Raw genomic sequence first — 23,000 nt, 5'->3', positions numbered from 1 at the left:
AGGAGCTGTGGTCAGAATAATCAAGGGTCACATATATGTATAAAAAAAAGCATTGTATATTTGTTTTCCAAATGAACAGAAAACATTCCACACCCACCTGCCTGCTTTTGTATGAGGCAGAAATGCAAAATACTGTTCAATAATAAAACACACATAAAAGTATACTATTTAACTCTCTTTTGATCAGTTAAGAATTTTTTTTATCAAAACTCGTGCTTGAGAGAGGTGAAAAGGCAGAAGAGGTAGAAACAGAGGCAGAGAGAGAAGACGATGCACTGAGATTAACCCAGGAGAAGGCGAGATCTCTCAGAATCAGAGAACGGGCAAGGGTGGGCAGTGGAGGAGCAGGAAGGTGGGCAGCACCCAGTGCTCAGGCTCGCCCAGAGCCTTGGCCTCATTTCCACCGTGCTCTCTGATGCTTCCCAAGCCCTGGAGGCAAATCCTCACCCATTACTATCACCACCTCTCTGAAACAGCAAAGTTAAAACCAGCCTCTGATTTTGAAATAGGTCCCCAATGCTATTAAGACATTAGATGTAAGTGTAGTTTAATCCTTCCTTAGAGTTTGTGTGTTCTTAGTGAAGTTCTTCCCTCATTTTTTGTCCACTATGGTTTAAAAATGCACAGGCTGCTTCCTGTAGACTCACAGGGACTGTCCAGTCTTCTTTAACAAAGGCTGTGAACCCCCTCTGTGTGTCATGGTGGTTTCAAGGCTCGCTCCCTGGTAAAATGCCTTAGGGCGTTTTACATTTTCAGGGCCTCAGATATAGAAAGTTTCTTTCTGGACATGGGCCATGGACTATCTACAGTTAAGGGGAGACCCTACCGCAGCCCCAGCTGAGAACAACAGGGCAGGAACAGCGGCGGGCTTGATGGTGGTGAAGCCAAGCTGAGACAGGAGAGGCAGCAGTTCCCTCCTCAGCCTCTCCTCACGCAGAACCAGGCACGTGGTCCAAAGCTCTCCATCCCACTGCCATTAATGCATCAATCCTCATGACACTCGGCCATCCTAGAGTAGCTCTAATAACAGAATTGCCATCATCACATATTTTCTTCCTCAGCATGTGAATACAGGTTAACAGTGGCAGTGCCCTTAGGCTTTACCAGATTCATGGATGGAAGTCGGTGCCAGCTAGGCAAGTCTGTGACATACAGTAAACTCCCTGAGCTTTGGTGTCCTCCTCTGAGAATGGAGACACTAATACGCACCTCAGGTGAGAGGAGTGAGGATGAAATGACTTGATGGCTCTAGGGAACCCATAGTGGACACTACGTAGAGCTCATTTCAGGCCCCTCCACCTTCCCTGTACAGTACTGGAGAGGTCTGTGTTCTTCATCTCTTCATCTTTCTGATAATTAATCTCTGACAATGTATGAAGTAGATTGAGGCAAACACTGATTAAGAAGAATGCTTTTATAGAACTCCAGCTACTGAATTACCTTGAGTCCACAAACCTAAACAGTAACATTCTAAGAATTTATATTTACTGATTGCTTACAAAGCATTCCTTTCTATGTGGTCCCACTGACCCTTCCTGATGTAGTGGAGCAGGCGTTTCCACCAGGTGACAGACAGGCCAAGGCAGCTCGGAGGGAAAGGGTGTCTGCCTGCGCTGCAGCCTGGGCTGCTTCTGCCCTTCACCCAAGGTGGGGCCGGCAGCCTGAAGGGAGACAGGGTTCCGATGAGGTGGATTCCTAACTAAGTTATATCCTCACTCCCTCGAGGGGCCCCATCTGCTCCGGCATCTGCAGGCTCACTAGGATCCCCTTTAAATCTTGGGAACTAGATACAAACGAGGGGAAGTAAGAGTTGGGTCAGGTCTTCACACACAACTGGCTCATACATCCTGAATGAATTGACCTATTGTCTCTGCTAAATATATAGATATTCTCCTTAGGGTGCTAAAATAACTGACCAGGTGACTAAAATGCGTGGTTATTGAATACAGAATGTTCCGACAGTTTCCATTCGTAAAAAATACACTTGATACTGGAGATACCAAGATAAAACTGGTGTCCAAACCTGACATTGGAGGGCTTTGCTCAGAGACCATCACCTTGTGCTTTTTATTTCAAATAGTGGAACTGAGCTTAACTCTCTGTCCCTTGTCCTCATATAAGTGGCCCTCGGTCACTGGTTGATTTGGTATTGTCTATATCTATCTCAATCCAAACATCTTATCTGGGGCCAAGGGAGCTTCAGATACTCAGATACACAAATTGCTGTCACTGGTACTGGTTTAAGCTGCCAGAGGGATCCATAGGACATGAAATTCTGATCATGTCACATCCTGCTTTAAACCGTCTGTGGGCTCCTCTCGGCCCGCAGAAGCTTGTGTCTGCCCAGCGCACCATGCTGCTTCTCACCTCCATGCTTTACCCACGCCGCCCCACCTGCCCAGATTGCCCTTCTCCTGCTTCTCCACCCGGCTAACTCATCCTTCAAGACTCCGCCCAGGGGACAGCTCCAGGAAGCCTTTCCCGCACCTCCCAGGCTGGGTAAGATGCTCCCTGTGTGTTCTTCATCATGGAACTTAGCACATGTACTGTGTCTGCTCATATCTGTGTATGTGTCCCCCCACAAGAATGTGCCCCTGCGGGGCAAGGACTCAGTCCTTCTGCTCTTCTTTGTAGTCCTAGCTTCTGGCCCATTGTCTCCTGCAGATAATGTCTTCTAAAGTGCTTGTTGAATGAAGAGTGAGTGAATGAATGAATGATGATATTCACCATCTGCCTCCATACCCACCACCATGCCTCCACAAGGCTTTATTCTGCTAGTAACTTGGCTTGCTCACATGACAGGGGTGGTTTTGAGAAAGGTCATGGCAGCAGGAGAGCACAGAGGTGTCAATGGCTGGTTTTAAAAAGGCCAGACTCCAGGTCAGCCCCCTCTGTACTTTATATGGATGCTTTTCCTAAACAGTCCTGACTTTATAAACATAGATTTGAGGTTAGAGGGTAATCTTAAGAGGCTGGCTGAGCCCATCCCTTGCCCAGTGCAGAGCTCCTAATTCTGAGATGGCAGAGGCATCTCTCAAGGGGTATGTCTTAGACGTAAGGGCTGAGAATTAGAGCGGACAGTGCTCCGTTGCTTCAATCATGTCTGACTCTTTGCAACCCCATGGACTACAGCCTGTCAGGCTCCTCTGTCCATGGAATACTGGGGTGGGTTGCCATTTCCTTCTCCAAGTTCTAAATCCAAGCTCCATTAGTTACTAGCTGTGTGACCTTGGCTGAGTTTCTTACTTTCTTTGAGCCTCAAAGAGGATAACAAGCATACAGGTATCCATCACCACCCAGATCTATGTGATCCCAAGATTCAGAAAGTAGGAGCAAGGGATACAGTGTGATCCAAATCTGTTTGGTTCCAGTGTGGGGTAGCTGGTGGTAACAGAAAATCCTGTTTGTGATTCAGAGGATTATTATGAGAGGGCCTCATGGGGTGGCATGCGAAGGCCCCTGTGAACTTCCAGAAGGCCTCTGGAACACCCTTGTCATAGTTGATTTTGGGGGTAGCTTGCTGACCACCACTTTCCATTACTTACCACCTTTCACCCCAACAGAGTGGTGGTAGCTGGAGCAACACACGGCAAATCCACTCTTTCTGCCATGCAACCGCTTGAGGTGAAGCCCCTCCAGCACTGGCTCTTGCTGCCCTCTCCCCTCCCCAGCCCTTCCCCAGCCCCTCCTCCCCGAGCACCCTATCAATCTCCTGGTGCAGACTCTATTTCTGCAATTACCTGGTCATTTTCACTGATTCACTCTGGACACACCAAACCAATTTTTGATCAATGGCTCAAGAGCCCATCCTTTGCTTTAGATGGGATGGGGAGAAGGACAAAGATGGATTTGCAAGTTCCCAGCTAGATAAGAACTGAGCCATTACGTCTGGCTGCCTTAGTCCAGCACTTCACATTTTTAAAAGGGTCTTTAGCAGGATTATCAGATTCATGATAGCTCATTAAGACAGTCAACTATGCTCTTGACTTAGCCTTCCTGGTGTTAAGACAACCAAGGAAGCTTTTAAAATATCTACTATACAACCGGGAATTTATTTAGTTCTTAGCAGGTTATATCTAGAAAAGGTATTTAACAGTAAAAAGGAAAAAGCAGGGACTGCCCTGGAGGTCCAGTGATTAAGACTCCAAACTTCCACTGCAGGGGTCACGGGTTTGACCCCTGGTCAGGGAACTAAATCCCAGATGCCACACATAGTGTGGCCAGGTTAAAAAAGAAAGAGAAAAAGAAGGAAAGGAAGGAAGGAAGGGAGGGAGGAAGAAAGAACGGAAAATAAAACAGAAACAGGGATACATCTGTCTACAGGGGACTTGGTTAGTGTTAGTTGGTGTTAGTCACTCAGCCATGTCCAACTCTTTGTGACCCTATGGTCTGTAGCCTGCCAGGCTCCTCTGTCCATGGGATTCTCCAGGCAAGAATACTGGAGTAGATTGCCATTTTCTTCTCCAGGGGATCTTCCTAACCCAGGGATCAAACCCAGGTCTCCTGCATTGCAGGTGGATTCTTTACCATCTGAGCCATCAGGGAAGCCATCAGGAGATCTGGGAGTGGTGGAGAAAAATCCAAACTAGGAAACTGCTCCAGCTGTCTAGTGCCACTTTGTAAAAGGCAGAGGTGGCACAACCTAGGGGAAGGGAAGGAGCATGTGTGTGGCCTTTACACACTTGTTCCCATTTAATCCTCACAATAGGGCTAGAGAGTCTACTGTAGGCACCATCCCGATTCACAGATTAAAAAAAAAAAAAAATGAGACTCAGTGATTAGATAACAAAGTCACACAACTTGTACATGGTGAGCCAGGATTTGGAGCCAGGTTTGGGTGACTGAAACCCATTCCTTGTCCAGCACTTGGGACCATCTCTAGGATTCCTACTGTAAAGAATTCCTGCAAGAGCAATCTCCTCATCCTATCCCTTCCTTGCTCCAAAGACCTCAGTGACCCTAAGTACTCAAATCATCTTTGGAAAGTGAGTCAGATGAGGGTCACAGATGCTGAGTTTGCTCAGACATTACTACCCACTACCCACCCCTCCATCCCCTCAGCTAGCGCCCAGAATTAAGCCTTGTGGTGGCAGCCTTTTTTTCTAGCCATCGTCCTAGTTGCTCTTCCTGTGCTGATAAGCCACAAATAGATGGACTCTGTGTAGCCCCAGGCTGATCGACTGACTGGCAGCCATACAGGTAGGGCTTACAGGTGTGGGTGCAAATGGGCATTCTTAGACCAGGATGTACAAGCTTTCTGAGACTATCTTCTTTGCCAGGGTCTGCTGAACACCAGGAGGTAAATTAAGGAAGTCCTTGTGCAGTAGATGCAGGAAGGACCAAGGCAAAGGGGAGCTGGATGTTGGAGTCCCAGAGGGGCAACTCTCAGGAGATGCAGTTGGGAGCTCAGAGCTGAGGACCTGTAGAATTCAGTGACTGTAGCCTCCTGGACCATGCAGAACCAATCAGAGTTATGTCAAGCCAGACCTAGTTCAGACATCTGCAGACAAATTTGGGATCTCTGTGGTTGAAGTCACATCCCTAAGGGATATTGTTGCAGAAAGGAAAGCGCTTGACTGCAAGTCTGTCGTCCTCAGTTAAGGTCTTGGCATTAACAGGCTCACTATGTGATTTTCTGGAGCCCTGCTTCTGCCTTTGGAAAACAGGGACACAAGTGAACCCCATCTGCCTGGGTGATGGGCTGCTGTGAGAATACAATGTGCCGCCTTGAATATGAAGTCCTCTTAGAAAACCATAAAAGAAGGTTGCAGTTTGGGAGGACAAAAAAGGTGCTAAGGCAGTTAAAAATAGGAAAGCATGTGTGTATCATGTAAATACAGTTGTTCGAATTTTATCTTGTGTGAGTTTGTTTGTTTGTTTGTTTTTAAGCTTCCCATTTGGGGTGGAGTCCTCCTGTGGTGCTAGCCCCATGCTACGGCACTCTAGCTCTCCACTCTGGTCAGCAGTTTGTCACTTAGGAGGCATTTATTAAATGTTGTGGAAGGATTGTTTAGTCGCTCAGTTGTGTCCGACTGTTTGCAACCCCATGGAATTCTCCAGGCAAGAATACTGGAGTGGATGGCCGTTCCCTTTTCCAGGGGATCTTCCCAACCCAGGGATCAAACCTGGGTCTCCTGCATTGCAGGTGGCTTCTTTACCACTGAGCTATCAGGGAAGCCCTATGGAAGGATGGAGGGAGTAAAAAGAAGGGGAAGGCGGGGGATGGGGAAGGAGCTAGGGAGGGAGGGAAGGAGAGGGGAAGGAGAAGGAAGCAGATGTGGTCTCTGCCCTAAAGAGCCCCCTTCTGGAGAGGCAGCTTCAAAACTGTTGACAGCTATCCTGATGGAGGCTGCTGTGTCTAGGCGAGGGTGTGGGCACAGAGCGGGGATGTGGGGACACAGGAGAAGGGGTCTTTGAGCCCTGATGGTAGAGGGTCAGGGTGATTTCACTCAGGAAGTGACCCTGAAACTGAACCATTAGTTGCTGAGAGACGACAGCGGGGGCTGTATCCATGGAGGTACAGGTGCTGGGGCAGAGGAGGGGTGTGCTGTCTGGAGACCTAACGGGGACATCCCTTTCAGTTCTGGGGTCACACTTTCCAAAGGAAGGGAGCCAACAGAGATGTGTAGTGAGGAGAGCGGAACAGTGAGGGCTCCAAGCTGTGGTGGGGCACATGTTGCCCGGAGAAGTCAGGGATTCGGACACAATTGCTGTCCTTTCAACTACCCTCACGTATCAGTCAACAGGGCATTCTCTGGAAGGGTGACCCCAGAGCACAGGATCCAGAGCAGGGCAGGGATGGGAGGGAGTGGCGCTGACAGAAATCCAAGCATCTGCTCAGGGTCCTGGCCACAGAGGGTGGGCTGCCTTGTGCAGGGGTGTGCCCTACCCCGCAGACCTGAGCAGCTCAGGCAGCAGCTGGGGCTGGGTGGGGAGACAGCAGCCCAAGTTCAGGAGACCCATGACCCTCCGATCTGTCCTTCCAGCCTGGGCGCCTTCAGATCAGTTCTGCGGAGTTGTGCTTTCTGGGACCAGAGAGGAAGGACTTGCCCAGCACAGTGATGTCTTTGCACTGAAGGAACTTAGGCCTCTCTGGTTGGAGAGACATAGGGAGATGAGGGCCTGGGGCCAAGGCTGGTGGTCCTGGTGCGCTGGGAGCTTTACAGCGTTCGTGGTGTGGTCCCCACAGTGGGGGGCTCCCACCTCCCTCATGCCCACCTGTGCCCCCCAGCACACGGCCTAACCCAGAGCACGGGCTCAGCAAACTTGGTCCAGTGAATGGATAAAAGAGAAAAAACATCAAATATTGATAGAATAAAGAGAAATAGCTCTACGCCAGCTACCCAGCACTCCCACAAATATCTGCCAGGTACTAGGAGCCAGACACTAGATACTCATGATGCACGAGCTGGTGGGGAGAGGCAGGTAATTACCAAACACCATAATAATTGCTAAAATAGAGGCCATGGAGCCTCATGGGAGACAGGGGTGGGACAAGAGTTCTTGTTTTGAGAAAGCCTTGTCTCCCGCAATTCTTTATAAGAATAACAAGCCTTTCAAAGGCAGTTTCCTTGACACTCTCCCTCGGGTAGCTGCATCTCTTATAATATGTTGGGAGCTCTGTGTCTGGGAAACGTGCGCATCTGTACAGGGTCCTTGGAGGCAGACAGAAGGAGACAAAGCTGTGAAATCGCCTGGCCCACTGTCCCCCCTCCTCCTCCTGCAGGGCCCATGAGGCACAGACAGCCTGGCCCCTCTCAGTCTCTCCTGCCCATCCTTGCTTCAAGTGAGTTTGCTCATCCCTCCCACCGACCCAGTGAATTTTGAGAGGCCTCTGTTAAGACCTGGACCTGCTATTTCTTAGCTGTGTGGCTGTGGGGAGTTGGTTGCCCACTCTGGGCCTGGTTTCCCGTCTGTAGAATAAGACATTGGACCAGATCACCAAGCTCCTTTTGGGACTAAGTTTATGAAATATCTCCTGCATTCCAGGGGTCATGCCATGAGTGTTCCCATAAATGAAGGGGGAATTCTCCCATTTTATAGATTAATAAACTGAAGCTGGAAGCCTGGATGTCCATGATGACATCCGCGGCTAGGATGGACTCGAGTCAGCCTTTGAACCCAGCTCTTCTGGCCGCGAGTCCCGTCAGTGTACTTTCTCCTCCAGCAGACTGCTCTTCACTGAAAAAGAAATAATCTAGGTTTAAAATACCCAGTACCTAGACTGACATATGAGTTTCTTTCTTTCTCAGAGCTTTTCAAAGCTGAGGAAGCAGGGGTTTCAAGGATAGGGTCCACAGGCCCCTGATTTCTAAACAAGGCCCTATGCCAGGAACACAGCCTCAACTGGGGCCTGCTGTGATGGTGCATCAGGAGTCAATCTGGGAAGTAAAAAAATCACAGGTGGATTATGAGATTAGAATTGTGTGCAAAGGCAAGTATCAGTGAGGGAAGAAAGCCTTTTCTCCAGTCTCAGGCAGGGCTTGATAATCCTACTTCCAGACTCTAATAAAGCTTGGCTTCAATGTCAGCGTGTATATACCCAGGAGGCATTGCCTGTCACCATGGAAACAGGAAAACAGGCAGTAAATTAAGTTTCTAAGACTTTGGTTTTCTCATATAACCTAGGAATATTACATTTTGCAAATAGGACAGAGCCCGGTACAGAAAAGCCTCTCATTTATTCATTGATTGGACAAGTCAGAGATTTCCCTGAGTCAGGTACTGTTTTAGGTACAATGATTTACAAAATGGACATGGTCCTGCCCTTTGAACACTTCAGTCTAGAAGGGGAAACATTAATGGAAAAGAATGCGAGTAATTATCTGTGATAAGGGATAGGAAAGAAAATGTCAGGGACCAAGAGAACCTGTACAGTGGCCTGGTCACATCTGCTTCCCTGGAGGATGAGCAGGATTAGCAAGGAAGAGGGAGCAAGAGAATGTCCCAGGAGGAGACAGCAACACATGCGAAGTTGTGAATGAAAGGAGCAGGGCGTGCTGAGAGGCTAGGGCACAGGTGGCTGGAAGGCGATGGGAGCAGGCTGGTCATCGAGGGAGGGCGGTGGAACAGGGTAAAACTTGTTTATTCTCAGTGCAAGGAGAAGCCTTGAAGATGTCTCAGCAGGAGAAAAGACTTCCTTTGGGTTTTTTTTTTTTTTTTGGCTGCACCAGGTCTTAGCTGCAGCATGTAGGATCTAGTTCCCTGACCAGGGATTGAACCCTGCACCCTGCATTGACAGAGCAGAGTCTTAGCCACTGGGCCACCAGGGAAGTGCCAAGGATTTGCTCCTTTTTTTTTATTTCTGTATGAAGACTATGTTGGAGAAGAGGCCAGAGATACCAGTTAGTGGGCTGTGGCAGTGGTCCACAGAGATGACGGCACAGCTTGGGGGGAAGGTAGGGAGGGAAAGAAATGTGAGTCTTTAGGAGATACATGTTAGGAGCCAGAAAAGATGCTTCCTCATGGATTGAGTGAAGGCTTTGAGGGAGCAGAAGGTATTTAGGATGACTCGGAATTTCTGGCTGGGGCCATGGGATAGATGATGAACCAGGTTTCAGCGATAGTAATTTGTGATTCTGTTTGACCTTTTTTTGTTCCAGGTACTGTGCTGGGCACTGGGGCTGCAGGCCAGGTGGATGGTCCCTGCCTTCAGGGAGCACACAGTCAAATGGGGCGGGGGGGAGCTTTACATGCAACCAGGGTATCTATGAATGCAGGGAGAGACTATAAAATGGTGCTGCAGGGAGATATAGGCAAAACTAATTGGAGCATCCAGGAAGACCTTGTGAGGAGGTAAGATCCGAGCTGAGCCATCAGGGACAGACAGGGGAAAGTGGGTGAAAGAGGGCAATCCAGGCAGCAGAAACAAAGAAACAAACATTGAAAGTATGTCAAGCAGCAAGGGTGGCCAGAGGACAGTGCAAGAGCGTGAGGCTGCAAGGCTGCCCACCACCTTCCTGCCTTCCTCCAGGGCTGCCAGAGGCTCCAGTGAGCTAAAATAATGCGCCTGTGAGCGTCCGGTAAACTCTTACACAGTTACTGTGGTTATGGACTTACTTATGTGAGGCACCAAAGTGAAAGTGAAAGTGAAAGTCACTCAGTCGTGTCCGACTGTTTGTGACCCCATGGACTGTAGCCTGCCACGCTCCTCTGTCCATGGAATTCTCCAGGCCAGGATACTGGAGTGGGTAGCTGTTCCCTTCTCCAGAGGATCTTCCCAACCCAGGGATCAAATGCAGGTCTCCTGCATTGCAGGTGGATTCTTTACCGTCTGAGCCACCAGGGAAGCCCATAAGGCACCAAAGCTCCCTACAAATGTCACCAATTATGATTTCAGACCCAAACAGGATCATCTGATCCTCTGTCATAATGCTCTCTGGCATTTGTATTGTCATCCAGTTTACAGATGAGGAAACTGAGGTCTGTTGTGGTCGAGTAATTGCCCAAGATCTGGCAGGGAATAAGCAGCACAGAAGCCAAGAAAAAGCCAGCAGGTCATTCTAGTTTCTGAGAGAGTATACAGGCTGGGAGGCGGGAGGAGCCTGTCCTGTATGCTGTCTTGAGAAGATGTACAGCTGGCTCAAGGCACCAGACCCAGACTCCCGAAGGCTGGACCAGGCCCCTAGGCAGCTGGCCTGTGGGCTGAACATGGCCCATCATCACTCACCAACCACACACCGGCTGCCACCCTGGGTGTGCGGCTCTGTCTCATTCACACAGAGGGCACTGTGAGTGGCGGGGCATTTTACAGATGGGGAGACTGGCAGGCCACCATGGAACCAAGCGATGGCCAGTCAATGTCAATGAGAGTTTTATGTTGCACTTGAGAGTGGTTTTGTTCACAGGAAGACCAACCAAGACTGCTTTGGTTTTAAAAAGAAATGTTTAATTTATAAAAGTAACAAACTTAAAAATCTAGTAAAATGGAACAAACCCTTTTAAGGAGCATTTTATAACTTAATTCAATTCCCCTAAATTTTTTAAATTATTAGTAATTTTTTTAAAAATTAAGCTTAAAAATATGTTTACTATCAATTTGTAATAAAAGTTCATCATTGTTTATAAAATTTATAAAATTGTCTTATATCTTTCAACTTAAAACAACTCTAAATTAATTATTCCATTACACATTTTATGTTGGAATCACAAAACTAGTCTAAATATAATATGCCAAATATATATATTATAATAATATATTATTATATTAGATATAATATGCAAATTATTTTAAACAGCGTCAATACTTTCAAACTAAACCTACACAGATTTTTTTCCTAAATTTAATACCCCCAAAGGTAATATTATTTATCACTTCTAATCTAATTCTAAATCTTTCCATAATTAAGGACACTTACTAAGGAAACAAGTTTACTAACCAAATCAATATAGAGGTGTATATCAGAGCAATTTTGGGGTTAGCTCATAGCTGGCTGAGAATGTTCATTAAGCAGAAAAATGAGGCAAGGCATGGGAACCAGTGGCACAAACATCCAGGGAAAGGTACTTTGCACTCCATGCTGTGGGTCTGGCTCTCTTTTAAATCTCCATGCCCGCAGAGGACACTGGCCCCATATCCTGCCAGTGGGATAGGTTTTGCAACCCAAGCCCCGACATCCAGTTAAGCCATAGTCACCTCTTTTGTCTCATGTCTCAGCTTCATCACCCCATTTGGGATGACTCCATCCAGGTAGTTCACTTCGATAGGATTATCTAATCAATGTCCTGATGGATTCTCCTCTGAATTCGGTTTTTACTTTTCCTCTCTGGCCAACCACCAAGTATTAGAGGTATTGTAATGCCACTCTTAGACTTTGCATGCTTCTCGTAGCCTTGCTCCCTCCATAAACACTAGGGTCCTACTAAAGGTAGCCAGCTGTGTCCATGTGACCAGGGCAGTTGTGCTCTGTGTTGTTCTGAACTAGGGAGCCACCCCGGCCCCTCTCTTCCACTGTGATGCTCAAAGACATCCAGAGGGACTGGATGGACAAGATGCCTGTGGCACTCTGTACTCTGTTGAGAAATGTCAGTTCCTAGGAGGCTCAAGATGCTAAATATGGTAAGAAGCTTCTGGACTGGGATGACATGTCAGAATAAAAATAGTCCAAATATGTGTAACTTTACTTCTAAGTAGACAGAAAAATAATAGCAATATTACATAGAACACAGTACAAGGTGATCTATGTATATAACTTCTAATCATCATAAATTTCTGAGTAAATATCATTTTACCCAGTGAACTAGATGACACACCTGAGGCCCAGAGAGACAAAAGCAGAATGAGCTAAGAAAGTGTACATCTAGAAGTCTTACAGGACCTGCTTTAAATGACAGGAACAGTTACAATACTGAAGTGGGTTTAAGTGTAAAGACTTGATTGGCCCAGGGAGAGTAAAGGGGGCCAGAGTGGGGACAGAGCGAGGGGAGCAGGGCCTCTTCACTGTCTGAATGGGGAGTCCCAGCCAGTCACCACCAAATATGCTGCAGGTGACAGTGGGGTACATGGTCTATACAAGAATTTAAAGCTATAATAAAACTGATTAAAAGCTGGTCTGTTTTTTACTGTCACCCCAGCCAGCTGTCCTAAACAATGTGATAAAATACTTTTTACCCTTTTAGGGGAGGTGGGGAAGAGAGACCTTCCCACTGCCCTCTTTCTCTCATGTGTGCCTTGGGACCCCTTGCCCCTCCCACCTGAGCACTTAACAAGGGGGTCAGGGAAAGGGAGGAGTCTGGGAAGCTCTGAGAACAGAAGCGTTTTAGCCTGTAGGGTCACCTGAGTGGAGAGCAAAGATGGGCCCCCAGGATGGACCCCACCTATTCTGGAGGAAGGAAGAGAGGCCTGGGGGGAGTGTGGGGTAGACAGGCTGCTAGGATGCCCACTGGAAGACTCTGAGTCCCAGTAGAGTACTGCCACTACCACCTGGGGGCCGCCCTCCATGCCACCTGCTGGTTATAATCAATTGGCAAGCACACTGAATGACCAATTCCCAGCCTGCCTCTCACCCTACCCCACATTCTATACTAAGGATCTGGAGATCAGATTCTCCTCCTGACTCCCCAGCAGGAGCTGCCCTGCCCAGGCTCCACTGAGCAAGACTTAACAGGCAATCTGTGCTCTGCCCTGTCCCTGGTCTAAGCGCTGGCCCTCACAGTGACAACCTCTCTCTCCTCTGCAGGAGCCAGGTCGAACCCACCAGGGATTCACCTAAGAATCAAGGTCCTGTAGCCACAGAGCCAGACAAGGATCAAGGTCCAGTGGTCCCGGGGCCTCTGAAAGATCAAGGTCCTGGGATCCAAGAGCCTTCAAAGGGTCAAGGCCCCACAGTCCCAGAGCCTCTGAAGCATCAAGCTCCTGTGGTCCCGGAGCCTCTGAAAGATCTAGGTCCCATACTCCCTGCATCAATTAAGGATCAAGATCACACTGTCCCTGAGCCTTTAAAGAAAGAAGGTTCTGTGATCCCAGCATCAGTCAAGGACCAAGATTCCTTGGCCCCCATGCCTCTAAAGAATCAAAGTCCTATGGTTCCAGCAAGAATTGAAGATGAAGGTTCCATGGTACCAGAGCTTCTGAAGGATCAAGGCCCCACGGCCTCTGCACCTGTTAAGGACCAAGGTCCCCTGGTCTCAGCACCTGTCAAGGACCAAGGCCCTGTGGTCCCTGAGCCTGTGGATCAAGGCCCCATGGTCCCAGCGCCTATCAAGGACCAAGGCCCCACGGTCCCTGAGCCTGTGGATCAAGGCCCCATGGTCTCAGCACCTGTCAAGGACCAAGGCCCCACGGTCCCGGAGCCTGTGGATCAAGGCCCCATGGTCTCCGCACCTGTCAAGGACCAAGGCCCCACGGTCCCTGAGCCTGTGGATCAAGGCCCCATGGTCCCAGCACCTGTCAAGGACCAAGGCCCCACGGTCCCTGAGCCTGTGGATCAAGGCCCCATGGTCTCAGCACCTGTCAAGGACCAAGGCCCCACGGTCCCGGAGCCTGTGGATCAAGGCCCCATGGTCTCAGCACCTGTCAAGGACCAAGGCCCCAGGGTCCCTGAGCCTGTGGATCAAGGCCCCATGGTCTCAGCACCTGTCAAGGACCAAGGCCCCACGGTCCCTGAGCCTGTGGATCAAGGCCCCATGGTCCAAGCGCCTGTCAAGGACCAAGGCCCCACGGTCCCTGAGCCTGTGGATCAAGGCCCCATGGTCCCAGCACCTGTCAAGGACCAAGGCCCCACGTTCCCTGAGCCTGTGGATCAAGGCCCCATGGTCTCAGCAGCTGTCAAGGACCAAGGCCCCACAGTCCCTGAGCCTGTGGATCAAGGCCCCATGGTCCAAGCACCTGTCAAGGACCAAGGCCCCACGGTCCCTGAGCCTGTGGATCAAGGCCCCATGGTCCCAGCACCTGTCAAGGACCAAGGCCCCACGTTCCCTGAGCCTGTGGATCAAGGCCCCATGGTCCCAGCACCTGTCAAGGACCAAGGCCCCACGTTCCCTGAGCCTGTGGATCAAGGCCCCATGGTCTCAGCACCTGTCAAGGACCAAGGCCCCACAGTCCCTGAGCCTGTGGATCAAGGCCCCATGGTCCCAGCACCTGTCAAAGACCAAGGCCCCATGGTCCTAGCACCTGTCAAGGACAAAGGTCCTATGGTCCCAGAGCAACTGAAGGATCCAAGTGCCATGGTCATAGAACCTGTGAAGAAGGAAGGTTCTGTGCTTTCTGAGTCTGTAGAGAAACAAGGGTTAGTGGTCCCACAGCTGGTCAAAGATCAAGGGAGAGGGGTCTCAGAACTTCTGAAGGATCATGAGTCTGTGACTGCAGCGCCTGTCAAGGATCAACGCCCCGTGGTCCTGGAGCCTGTCAAGAGTCAAGTTCCTATAATCCCGGTGCCTCTGAAAGATCAAGATCCTCAGGTGCCACCAGCAGCAAAGGACCAAGGTCCTGTGGTTCCTAAGCCTCTGAAGACTCAAGGTCTCAGGAGCCCTCAGCTGCCCACGGTCCCACCACCACCTCCAGTCATGATCCCAACTGTTCCCCATGCAGAATATGTCGATGGTTCCCCTTGACACTCACCCCTTGACATACCAAAGAAGGAGCTGGAGGTGAAAGTGCTCCCTCTCAGGGGCAGCGAAGACACTTATTTAATCTGCATGAAACACATATTGTATAGTCTTGCTGGAATCTAATAAAACTGGTCTCTCTGGCTCACCAGTGTCTCTCTGGATTCATTTGAGTGTGTGTGTGTGTGTGTGTGTGTACCGTGCATACTGGAGAGCCGGCATGCAGGGCTCTGCATTTATTCATTTGGGCCATCTGAGAAATCCCCAGCTCCTGTGAGTTGTTAGCATGAGATGGGAGTAGGTGGGAGATGCTAGGATCCTGACAACTGGACCCCATTGTGAGGGTGTAGGCAGGACATACTTGTCTTTCCCCTTCACTGTCACACTCCAACCACATTTCACTTGTGACACCACAGGTAGGGGGTAGGACTTCTGCACATCAGGCAATTATCTACCACTAGCTGGGGATCCTATATTTAACTCAATTCTGACACTATCTACCTAGAGACAGCATTAGCTCCCACGGGTTAAGAGCTTCATCGTACAAGCCTGCCTCCTTGTCTCCCCAACTTCAGATGCCAAGTGCAAGTCCCAGGCTATACCTTGTACTTCTAACTGACTTGCTTTAATCAGGGTTCCCACAACTCTCTGCTTGGGTTCAATAGTTTGCTAGAATGGCTCACAGAACTCAGGGAAACATTTATGTTTACTGGTTTATCCTAAAAGGATAAATAACACACCAAGGTGGAGAAAAGAATAGGGTAATGTATAGAGGAAGGGACACATAGCCTCCATGCCCTGGCCAGGCACACCACCCTCCCAGTAACTCCAGCAACCTGGAAGATCTTCGAACCTCAAACTTTGGGGATTTTTATGACAACTTCATCATGTTGGCATAATGGAACATTAATTCTGTCTCCAGCCCCTCTCCCCTTCCCAGCAGATGGAAGGTGGGGCTGAAAATTCCAAGCTTCTAATTGTGACTTTGTGTTTCTGGCGACCAGCTTCCATCCCGAAGCTATCCAGGAGACCACCAAGAGTCTCCTCATTAAAACAAAAGACATTCCTGGACTTTCCTGGTGGTCCAGTAGTTAAGATTCTGCCTGACAAAACAGGGGATATAGGTTTGATCCCTGGTTTGGGAAAATTCCACATGCTGAGGGGCAACTAAGCCTGTACTCCACAACTACTGAGCCCATGCTCCGCAACAAGAAAAGCCACTGCAATGAGAAACCCACACACCACAACCAGAGAATAGCCCTCACTTGCCACAACTGGAGGAAAGCCGTGCACAACAATGAAGACCCAGTGCCGTGAATAAATAAATTTTTAAATAAAATAAAACAAAAGACACCTATCACCTAAGAAATTCCAAGAGTTTTAAGAGCTCTGTGCCAGGAACCAGGGGCAGAGACCAACACGTCTATTTTCTATTATTTCACAGGTCAAGTTCCATGAAAGTCTAGGTACCAAACAGATATCAAACCACAGCAGGCTGAGTCCTGGATTGTTCAGAGCAGAAGCCTACAGAGGAAAATGGGAACAGGGGCCCAGCTGGCCCAGGTTAATTCTGGATGACAGTTGTTTGCCAAGGGTCCCAAAGGTCATCCAGAGGTCGTGCTTCTTGAGAAAACTAGGCCTCCGATCAGAAGAGTCCCAGGACACTCATGAAGCAGATCCTAGCATTTGCTAGTCCTCACTCAGTATCCAGGACAGCTCAGCCAGGACTTCTCAAACAGTGCCTGAAATCCCCCACTCATTCATGCACGCAGTTTGACTTGTCCTTAGCACCCACTTTGTGACTCACTCCGTGCTGGGCATGAGGTCACAGAGGTAAAGAAGTCCTACTTCGGACAATAAAAGCTGGTGTCAGATGAAGCCCTAGGCCAACTAAAGGCCCGACTTTGAGAGGAGAGTGAAGAAAAAATGTCTAGCAGGGGCAGTCAGGAAAGCTTCTCAGACAAAGTAGCCATGAAGTACAGACAGCAGAGGTAGGAAGGGGTATCATGGATGTGGCCGGGGCAGGGGTGGGCGGGCAGGGTAAGCCCCCTCTGGAAGTCCTTGAATGAAAGAAACCTGATTTGCATGAGGGATTGACCAAGGAGTGTAGCAGGCCTCTGAAGTAGACAACTGAGAGCAGGCAGGGGTGACCAGTTTTCTGAAGCCCAGGATGTCAGGGGGGAAGTCGGGTGGAGGCGAGCCAGTCCTGTAGGCTGTGAGTGTATCACTGGGAAAAAATCTGGGGGGCTGCGGAGGCTAAAGCCCACCTTGCCCATAGGTGCTTCCTGCTAGAATCCCACTGGTGTAAGTCACAGTAGCCTACCCTTTAAAGCCCAAAGCCCTGGGACTTCCCTGGTGGTCAAGCGGTTAAGAATCTGCTTTCCAATGCAGGGGATGTGGGTTTGACCCCTGGTCAGGGAACTAAGATCCCACATGGCACTTAAGCCAGTGCCTTCTAGAGCCTGCATGCCACAATGAAAGATCCTACCTGCCACAACAAAGACCTGATGCAGCCAAATAAATGAATATTTTTAAAACAAATAAAAAGGAACCAAAGTCCTCAGGGGCCTGGGACCCTTGGGGAAGCAGCAACTGTTGCCTCCAACAAAGCTGGCTCCCAAGGAACACTCCTACCCCTTTAAGACTTTTGAGACCCCTTATGGTCATTAACCCCTTTAAAGGTCTCTTGTTTTTTTTTCTTTTTGGTTGCATCCTGTAGCTTGTGGGATCTTAGTTTCATGATCCAACCCATGCCCCCATGCATTGAGTCTTAACCACTGGACCACCAGGGAAATCCCAAAGGGCTCTTTTTAAAGGAGCACAGAGAAATTTTCTTACAGAGAAATCACAGGAAGTACTGATGATTTCCAAATGGTCCAATTTTCTAAGCAACTGACCCCAAGCCTGTCTCCTCACTCTATTCCTAATAGCACCAGGATTTTCTGCCCCCACTAGCCACTTCTATGGAGAAGGCAATGGCTCCCCACTCCAGTACTCTTGCCTGAAAAATCCAATGGACAGAGGAGCCTGGTAGGCTGCAGTACATGGGGTTGCTAAGGGTCAGACATGACTGAACGACTTCACTTTCACTTTTCACTTTCATGCATTGGAGAAGGAAATGGCAACCCACTCCAGTGTTCTTGCCGGGAGAATCCCAGGGATGGGGGAGCCTGGTGGGCTGCCATTTATGGGGTCGCACAGAGTCGGACACGACTGAAGCAACTTAGCAGCAGAAGCAGCAGCCACTTCTATAAACACACACACCCACACACACCGATTATGAGGATTCTTCCTGGCCCATCACAAGTTTACTGCTATATGAATTCTAATAGGGCCCTGCAGACAAGACAAGGCCACACTGAGGCTAAAGCAGTATTGTGTATGGATACCACCCCTCCTCCTTTCAGCTCTCCCTCTGACCCACACACCCAGTCCCAAGTCACACACATTTCCGTGGGCCAGGCAGATGGTGCTATCTCTGAATGGGCAACATCTCACCTGGGGAAAATGTCCAGAAAGCCATAGGCTACCAGGGCTCCCCCTCTGAAGTGAGAGCTGCCTGGAAACAAGGTCTGGGAGTCAGCCCCCCATGGCCCCTGCTAAGCTTCCTCAGGGACAGTGTCAGAATGGAAAGAGAAGTGGACCCAGCCTGAGGCTCTGGTGACTTGTTAAAGGTAGGAAGAGAAAGGCACAAAGGAAGCTGAGGAAGTGCTCGTCCAAAGCTGTATGGAGAAACCAGGGCCTGTGGTGCCAGGAGTGATTCAATACGGAGATGATGCCCAGCGTCAAAAGCTGAGAGAGAGTGCAACTCAGTCGAAAGGTGAGGGAGAGGAAGCTGTGGAATTTGGCAGCTTCCGCTTAGGAGCAGGTCGACCTCCAGTCCAGCGCCAGCCACTTGTTTCCTCATCTGTAGAATGGTCCTGATGATAAGAGGAAATTCTGAGGCCGAAAACCTCCAGCCCAGGGTTGAGCTGCAGGCCGCCGCCTCACCTGCATCACGCCCAGCTCTCCACTGCATTGGAAGAAGGCCTAGTGAAAGAGCGGGGCTCAAGGTCCGCGTTCTGGGCTGGGGCAGGGAGAGGCGGGAAATTAACTAGATGCTCAGCCCTTCTCAGATACAGACTTCATCCTTGACCTCGTTCTTCCCAGGGGCAGCCATTTCCCAGCCCCTCCCCTGCACGCATTGTCCCCACCCTTCTCTGTCTCTCCCCTTCGCTGTCTGGCGAATCCAGACTAAGGACCCGGACTGGCCGCAGCCAGCAACCCCGCCCACACAGACGCGGCTGCCTGAGAGGGCTGCGCCCCTGCTTTGGAAGCCTGCAGGGATCCGCGACTCGGAGCACGAAGATGCTCAGTCTTCGCCCAAGAGCCTCGAACCTGGCTCCAGGCTCCGAATCTGGGGATCGGACGTGGCCCCAGGGCTGTAAACTCTAAGCTCGCACCGCCAGCCCCGGTTCCAGTTGCCAAAGCTTCGGGGCGCGGGGTCTGGCCCTGGGCTAGAGAAGGCTGCCTAGAGAAGCCTGGGGACCCGCAGACGCGCGCCACCCGAAGGCGGGTCCGGGGGGCCCTTTAGGAGCTGGGGGGAGGCCTCGCTGGAGCCCCTGGTGGCTGATCTGAGGAAAGACTGATATTTAACTCCTCTCGCGCTGTGATCCCCGCCCTTAACACCTGGGGGTGCGAGGGCGGGTACCGCCGGAGCACATTTTTGGCATTCTCAGTAGCAAGGAGACGGCGCTTGCGGATTCGGGGCAGATCACAGGGCCAAGTCCTATTCCAGCAGCACCTTCCGCAGTCTTTGTGGCGGCGAGGATGGACATCCAGAGGAAGGGGATGGGGAATGCACCCCAGTCTCAGTCCGAAACCTGGGGAGGTAAATTGCATCCATTTCCAGCCTCTGCTTCCAGTCTGCCACTAAGACCTATGCCCTCTGCCAGCTAAATAAATAATGAATCTGCCCTCTTTTTTCTATCTCTATGGCCACCCCCTCTTACCTCACACATATCACAGTTTGCAAATCTGTATGTGAATTACCTGATGGCACGCAGGATGTAAGAAAGGAGGAATTTTCTTATTTTGACAAATCAAATCAAATCTAGTTGAAGCTCCTCCTCTCCCTGCCAGGGTAGGCAGGAACTCTAATTAATCTTAGTCACTTTCCTGAAGCCTCCCCCCTCCCTAGGTCCAAGAGGCTTAGGCCTCTTGGAAGACACGTGATGGTTATCATGATGGCTGCCCCAACCCAGCTAGAGGGGCACTGCAGGCCCCATGCCCCTGAGCCATGCTTGGCTGGGGAGCTCCCTAAGCCTGCCCAGGTTGTGTGGTGTTAACATCGTTCCCCAGATATTCCTGCCACCACCCACATCCCTCAGAGGCCCCATAATCCAGACCCCCAGCTCCCCGCCCTTTCTAAACACTCCTGTTCCCAAGTCAGGGCATTGTCAAAACCTACACTTTTACCCCCTCTCCATCTAGGCTCATGCAGTTTAACATCCTCCATGGACATAGAACTAATTCTTGGGGGGCAAGGGCTGCACCATTGTGTATTCTCACTTACAACATATGAACATTCCAGCTTCTCCACATTCTTGTCAACACTTGTTATTGTCAATCTTTTTTATTATAACAGTGATTTCTTTGCCTATTTCAGAATCTTCCAATCTTTCTTACACACCCAATAGATATGTAATAACTGTGTGTTGAACAGATGAATAGGAAAACAGGAAACGGCAGGTTTAAGCAGGAGGACAAGCTCAGTCTGGTACATGTTGAGTGGGACATGCTTTTGAGACAAGGAGAGAGGTATCTAGGAGACTTCTGGATATTGTAGTCTCAGTCTGGAACAGGAGTCTGAGATGAAGGCAGAGATGGGGATCTCATTAAAATGTGGGCTTCGCTAGCCCTGGGAAGTTATGTGAGGCCATGAGAAAGGCTGCATTTACCCAGGGAGAGTGTGGAAAGTGAGGGAAAGGTCCAAGACAGAGTTTGGGGAAGCACCAACATTTCAGGGGTAGGAGAGGAAGGAGGCTCTGAGCAGAGCATGCCACGGAGCAGCAGCAAGGTCAGAGGAGAACTGGAAAAGATTCACCTTGGAGAAAGCATCAAGGAAGTACAGGTCAACAGGATCAGAGACATGAGTGCTTCCCTATGAGACAGATTATTAAAAACATCCGTTGAACAAAATGGGTAAGTTGTCAATACAGTTGAAGTTGAAACTGTCAATACTATTGAAGTTTTGTGATGGGTACTTGAAAGTTCATTACACTATCCTCTCAACTTTCATGCACATTTGAAATTGTCCATATTTCCAAAGTGATTTTTTAAAGTATCCATTGGACTAACAATAAGGAGATTACTGGTGAACTTGGCAATTGCATAGTCTCTGGAGGGAGAAGAAACCCAATTCCAATAATAGAGGATTTTCTCATACCTGACTCAGGACTCACCAATATTCCAGTAAGCAATCACTGGGCACATACACCCAAGTATTCTTGGGAAAAGAGAAGATTGTGTGTGACAGTCATTAATTTTTCATAGCTGTTGGTACCTCCACACAGGGACTTTTTCTCAGCAGGCCCAGCAGCCAGCCAGGAGCTCTTCCTCAAAAGGAGGAAAATTGTTTACCAAGGAGTACTTGGCTTTGCTCCTGACTCCTAGACACTCCACTGCGGTTCTTTTTTCAGGGTTTGCCACAGGCTGACTTCATCCCCATCTGCTGCAAACACATGAATCACTTTGCATCAGCTGAGTCATCAAGGCTATGAGAAAGAGCTGCCTGCCCTTCAGCCTGGACATCTGGAAGCCTTCTTTTGCTCTGCTGCTGCTGCTGCTAAGTTGCTTCAGTCGTGTCCGACTCTGTGCAACCCCATAGACAGCAGCCCACCAGGCTCCGCCATCCCTGGGATTCTCCAGGCAAGAACACTGGAGTGGGTTGCCATTTCCTTCTCCAATGCTCCACTTGAAGCTGGCAACCTTACTGGTTACTCTGTAAATGAAATGAATCAGAGCAGCACTCCAAAATGTGACATATATTGCCACCAAAATACATGGAAACCCAGCAAGTATGCTTCTTTCTTACTTCTACTAGGAAGCAGAAAGTACAGCAAGTTCCTTTTACTTTGCAGGATGTGATAATGTTATATGTTAACTTTACTAGGCCACTGGATGCCAAGATATTTGGTCAAACATTATTCCAGGTGTGTTTGTAAAGAATGAGATTAACATTAGACTTATAGATGGAATAAAGCAGATTGCCCTTCCCAGTATGGGTGGATCTCATCTAATCTGTTGAAATAGAACAAAGGACTGAGTAAGGCAACAATTGCTGTCTGCCTGGCTATCTTCAAGCTGGAATGTTGGTCTTCTCCTACCTTCAGACTGGAACTAACCATCACTTCTCCTGCTTTTCAGGCCTTCAAACTTGAACTGAAACTATACCACTGGAACTCCTAGCTCTCCAGCTTACAGACAGATGATCACAGGACTTTTCAGCTTCAATAATCCAGTGAGCCAGTTCCTTATAATACATCTCCTTATATCTCTCTATCTCTATATACACCTGTCTATAGCTGTGTCTTCTATTCATTTTGTTTCTCTGAAGAACCCCAACTAGTATCTCTTTCCTGGCATGATCCAGAGCACTGAACACCCAGAAACTTCACTCCGGTGGCAGGCCCCTATGTTCTTATGGGATTCATCTCCCATTATCAGCACATTTTTTAATCTTAAAGTATCTGCTACTTTTAACTCTCTGAATCCTAGGAACATGATGTTATCAATGTACTAGACATTCTGCGTCTGTGTTATGGAAGGATGATCAGGTTACATTGTAACAGAGAATCAGAGACTTGGGGAATTTCAAGACAAGATGAGAAAGCTGTATTGCTGCCCCTGCCAAGAAAAATAAAGCTGCTTCTGGTATTTTCTATAGAGAAAGATTAAAATAAAATTCTTTTTCA

At 49.1% G+C, this 23,000-nt stretch overlaps 1 protein-coding gene and 1 long non-coding RNA gene across 2 annotated transcripts in view; both read left to right on the top strand.

Moving 5' to 3' along the window:
• MAP6 (microtubule associated protein 6) overlaps positions 1-15,193 on the top strand; it is an 84,640-nt gene extending 69,447 nt beyond the window's left edge. Inside the window, exon 4 of the mRNA XM_086340879.1 lies at positions 13,179-15,193. Within this exon, the coding sequence (XP_086197005.1) occupies positions 13,179-15,051 (1,873 nt within the window). The 3' untranslated portion in view covers positions 15,052-15,193. The remainder of the gene's footprint in view (positions 1-13,178) is intronic.
• A 3,765-nt stretch (positions 15,194-18,958) lies between these two features.
• Positions 18,959-22,597, top strand: LOC147358281 (uncharacterized). The gene is made up of 3 exons (XR_015142190.1): positions 18,959-19,915; positions 21,726-22,103; positions 22,453-22,597. It is a non-coding gene; the product is annotated as an uncharacterized LOC147358281 (long non-coding RNA).
• The last annotated feature ends 403 nt before the right edge of the window (positions 22,598-23,000 follow it).

The sequence above is a fragment of the Bos grunniens genome, chromosome 15, assembly GCF_055505025.1.
Source record: "Bos grunniens cultivar Pamir isolate PY7600 chromosome 15, Bosgru_T2T1.0, whole genome shotgun sequence".
NCBI classification, from domain to species: domain Eukaryota; kingdom Metazoa; phylum Chordata; class Mammalia; order Artiodactyla; family Bovidae; genus Bos; species Bos grunniens.
This window is presented reverse-complemented; position numbering and strand designations above follow the sequence as displayed.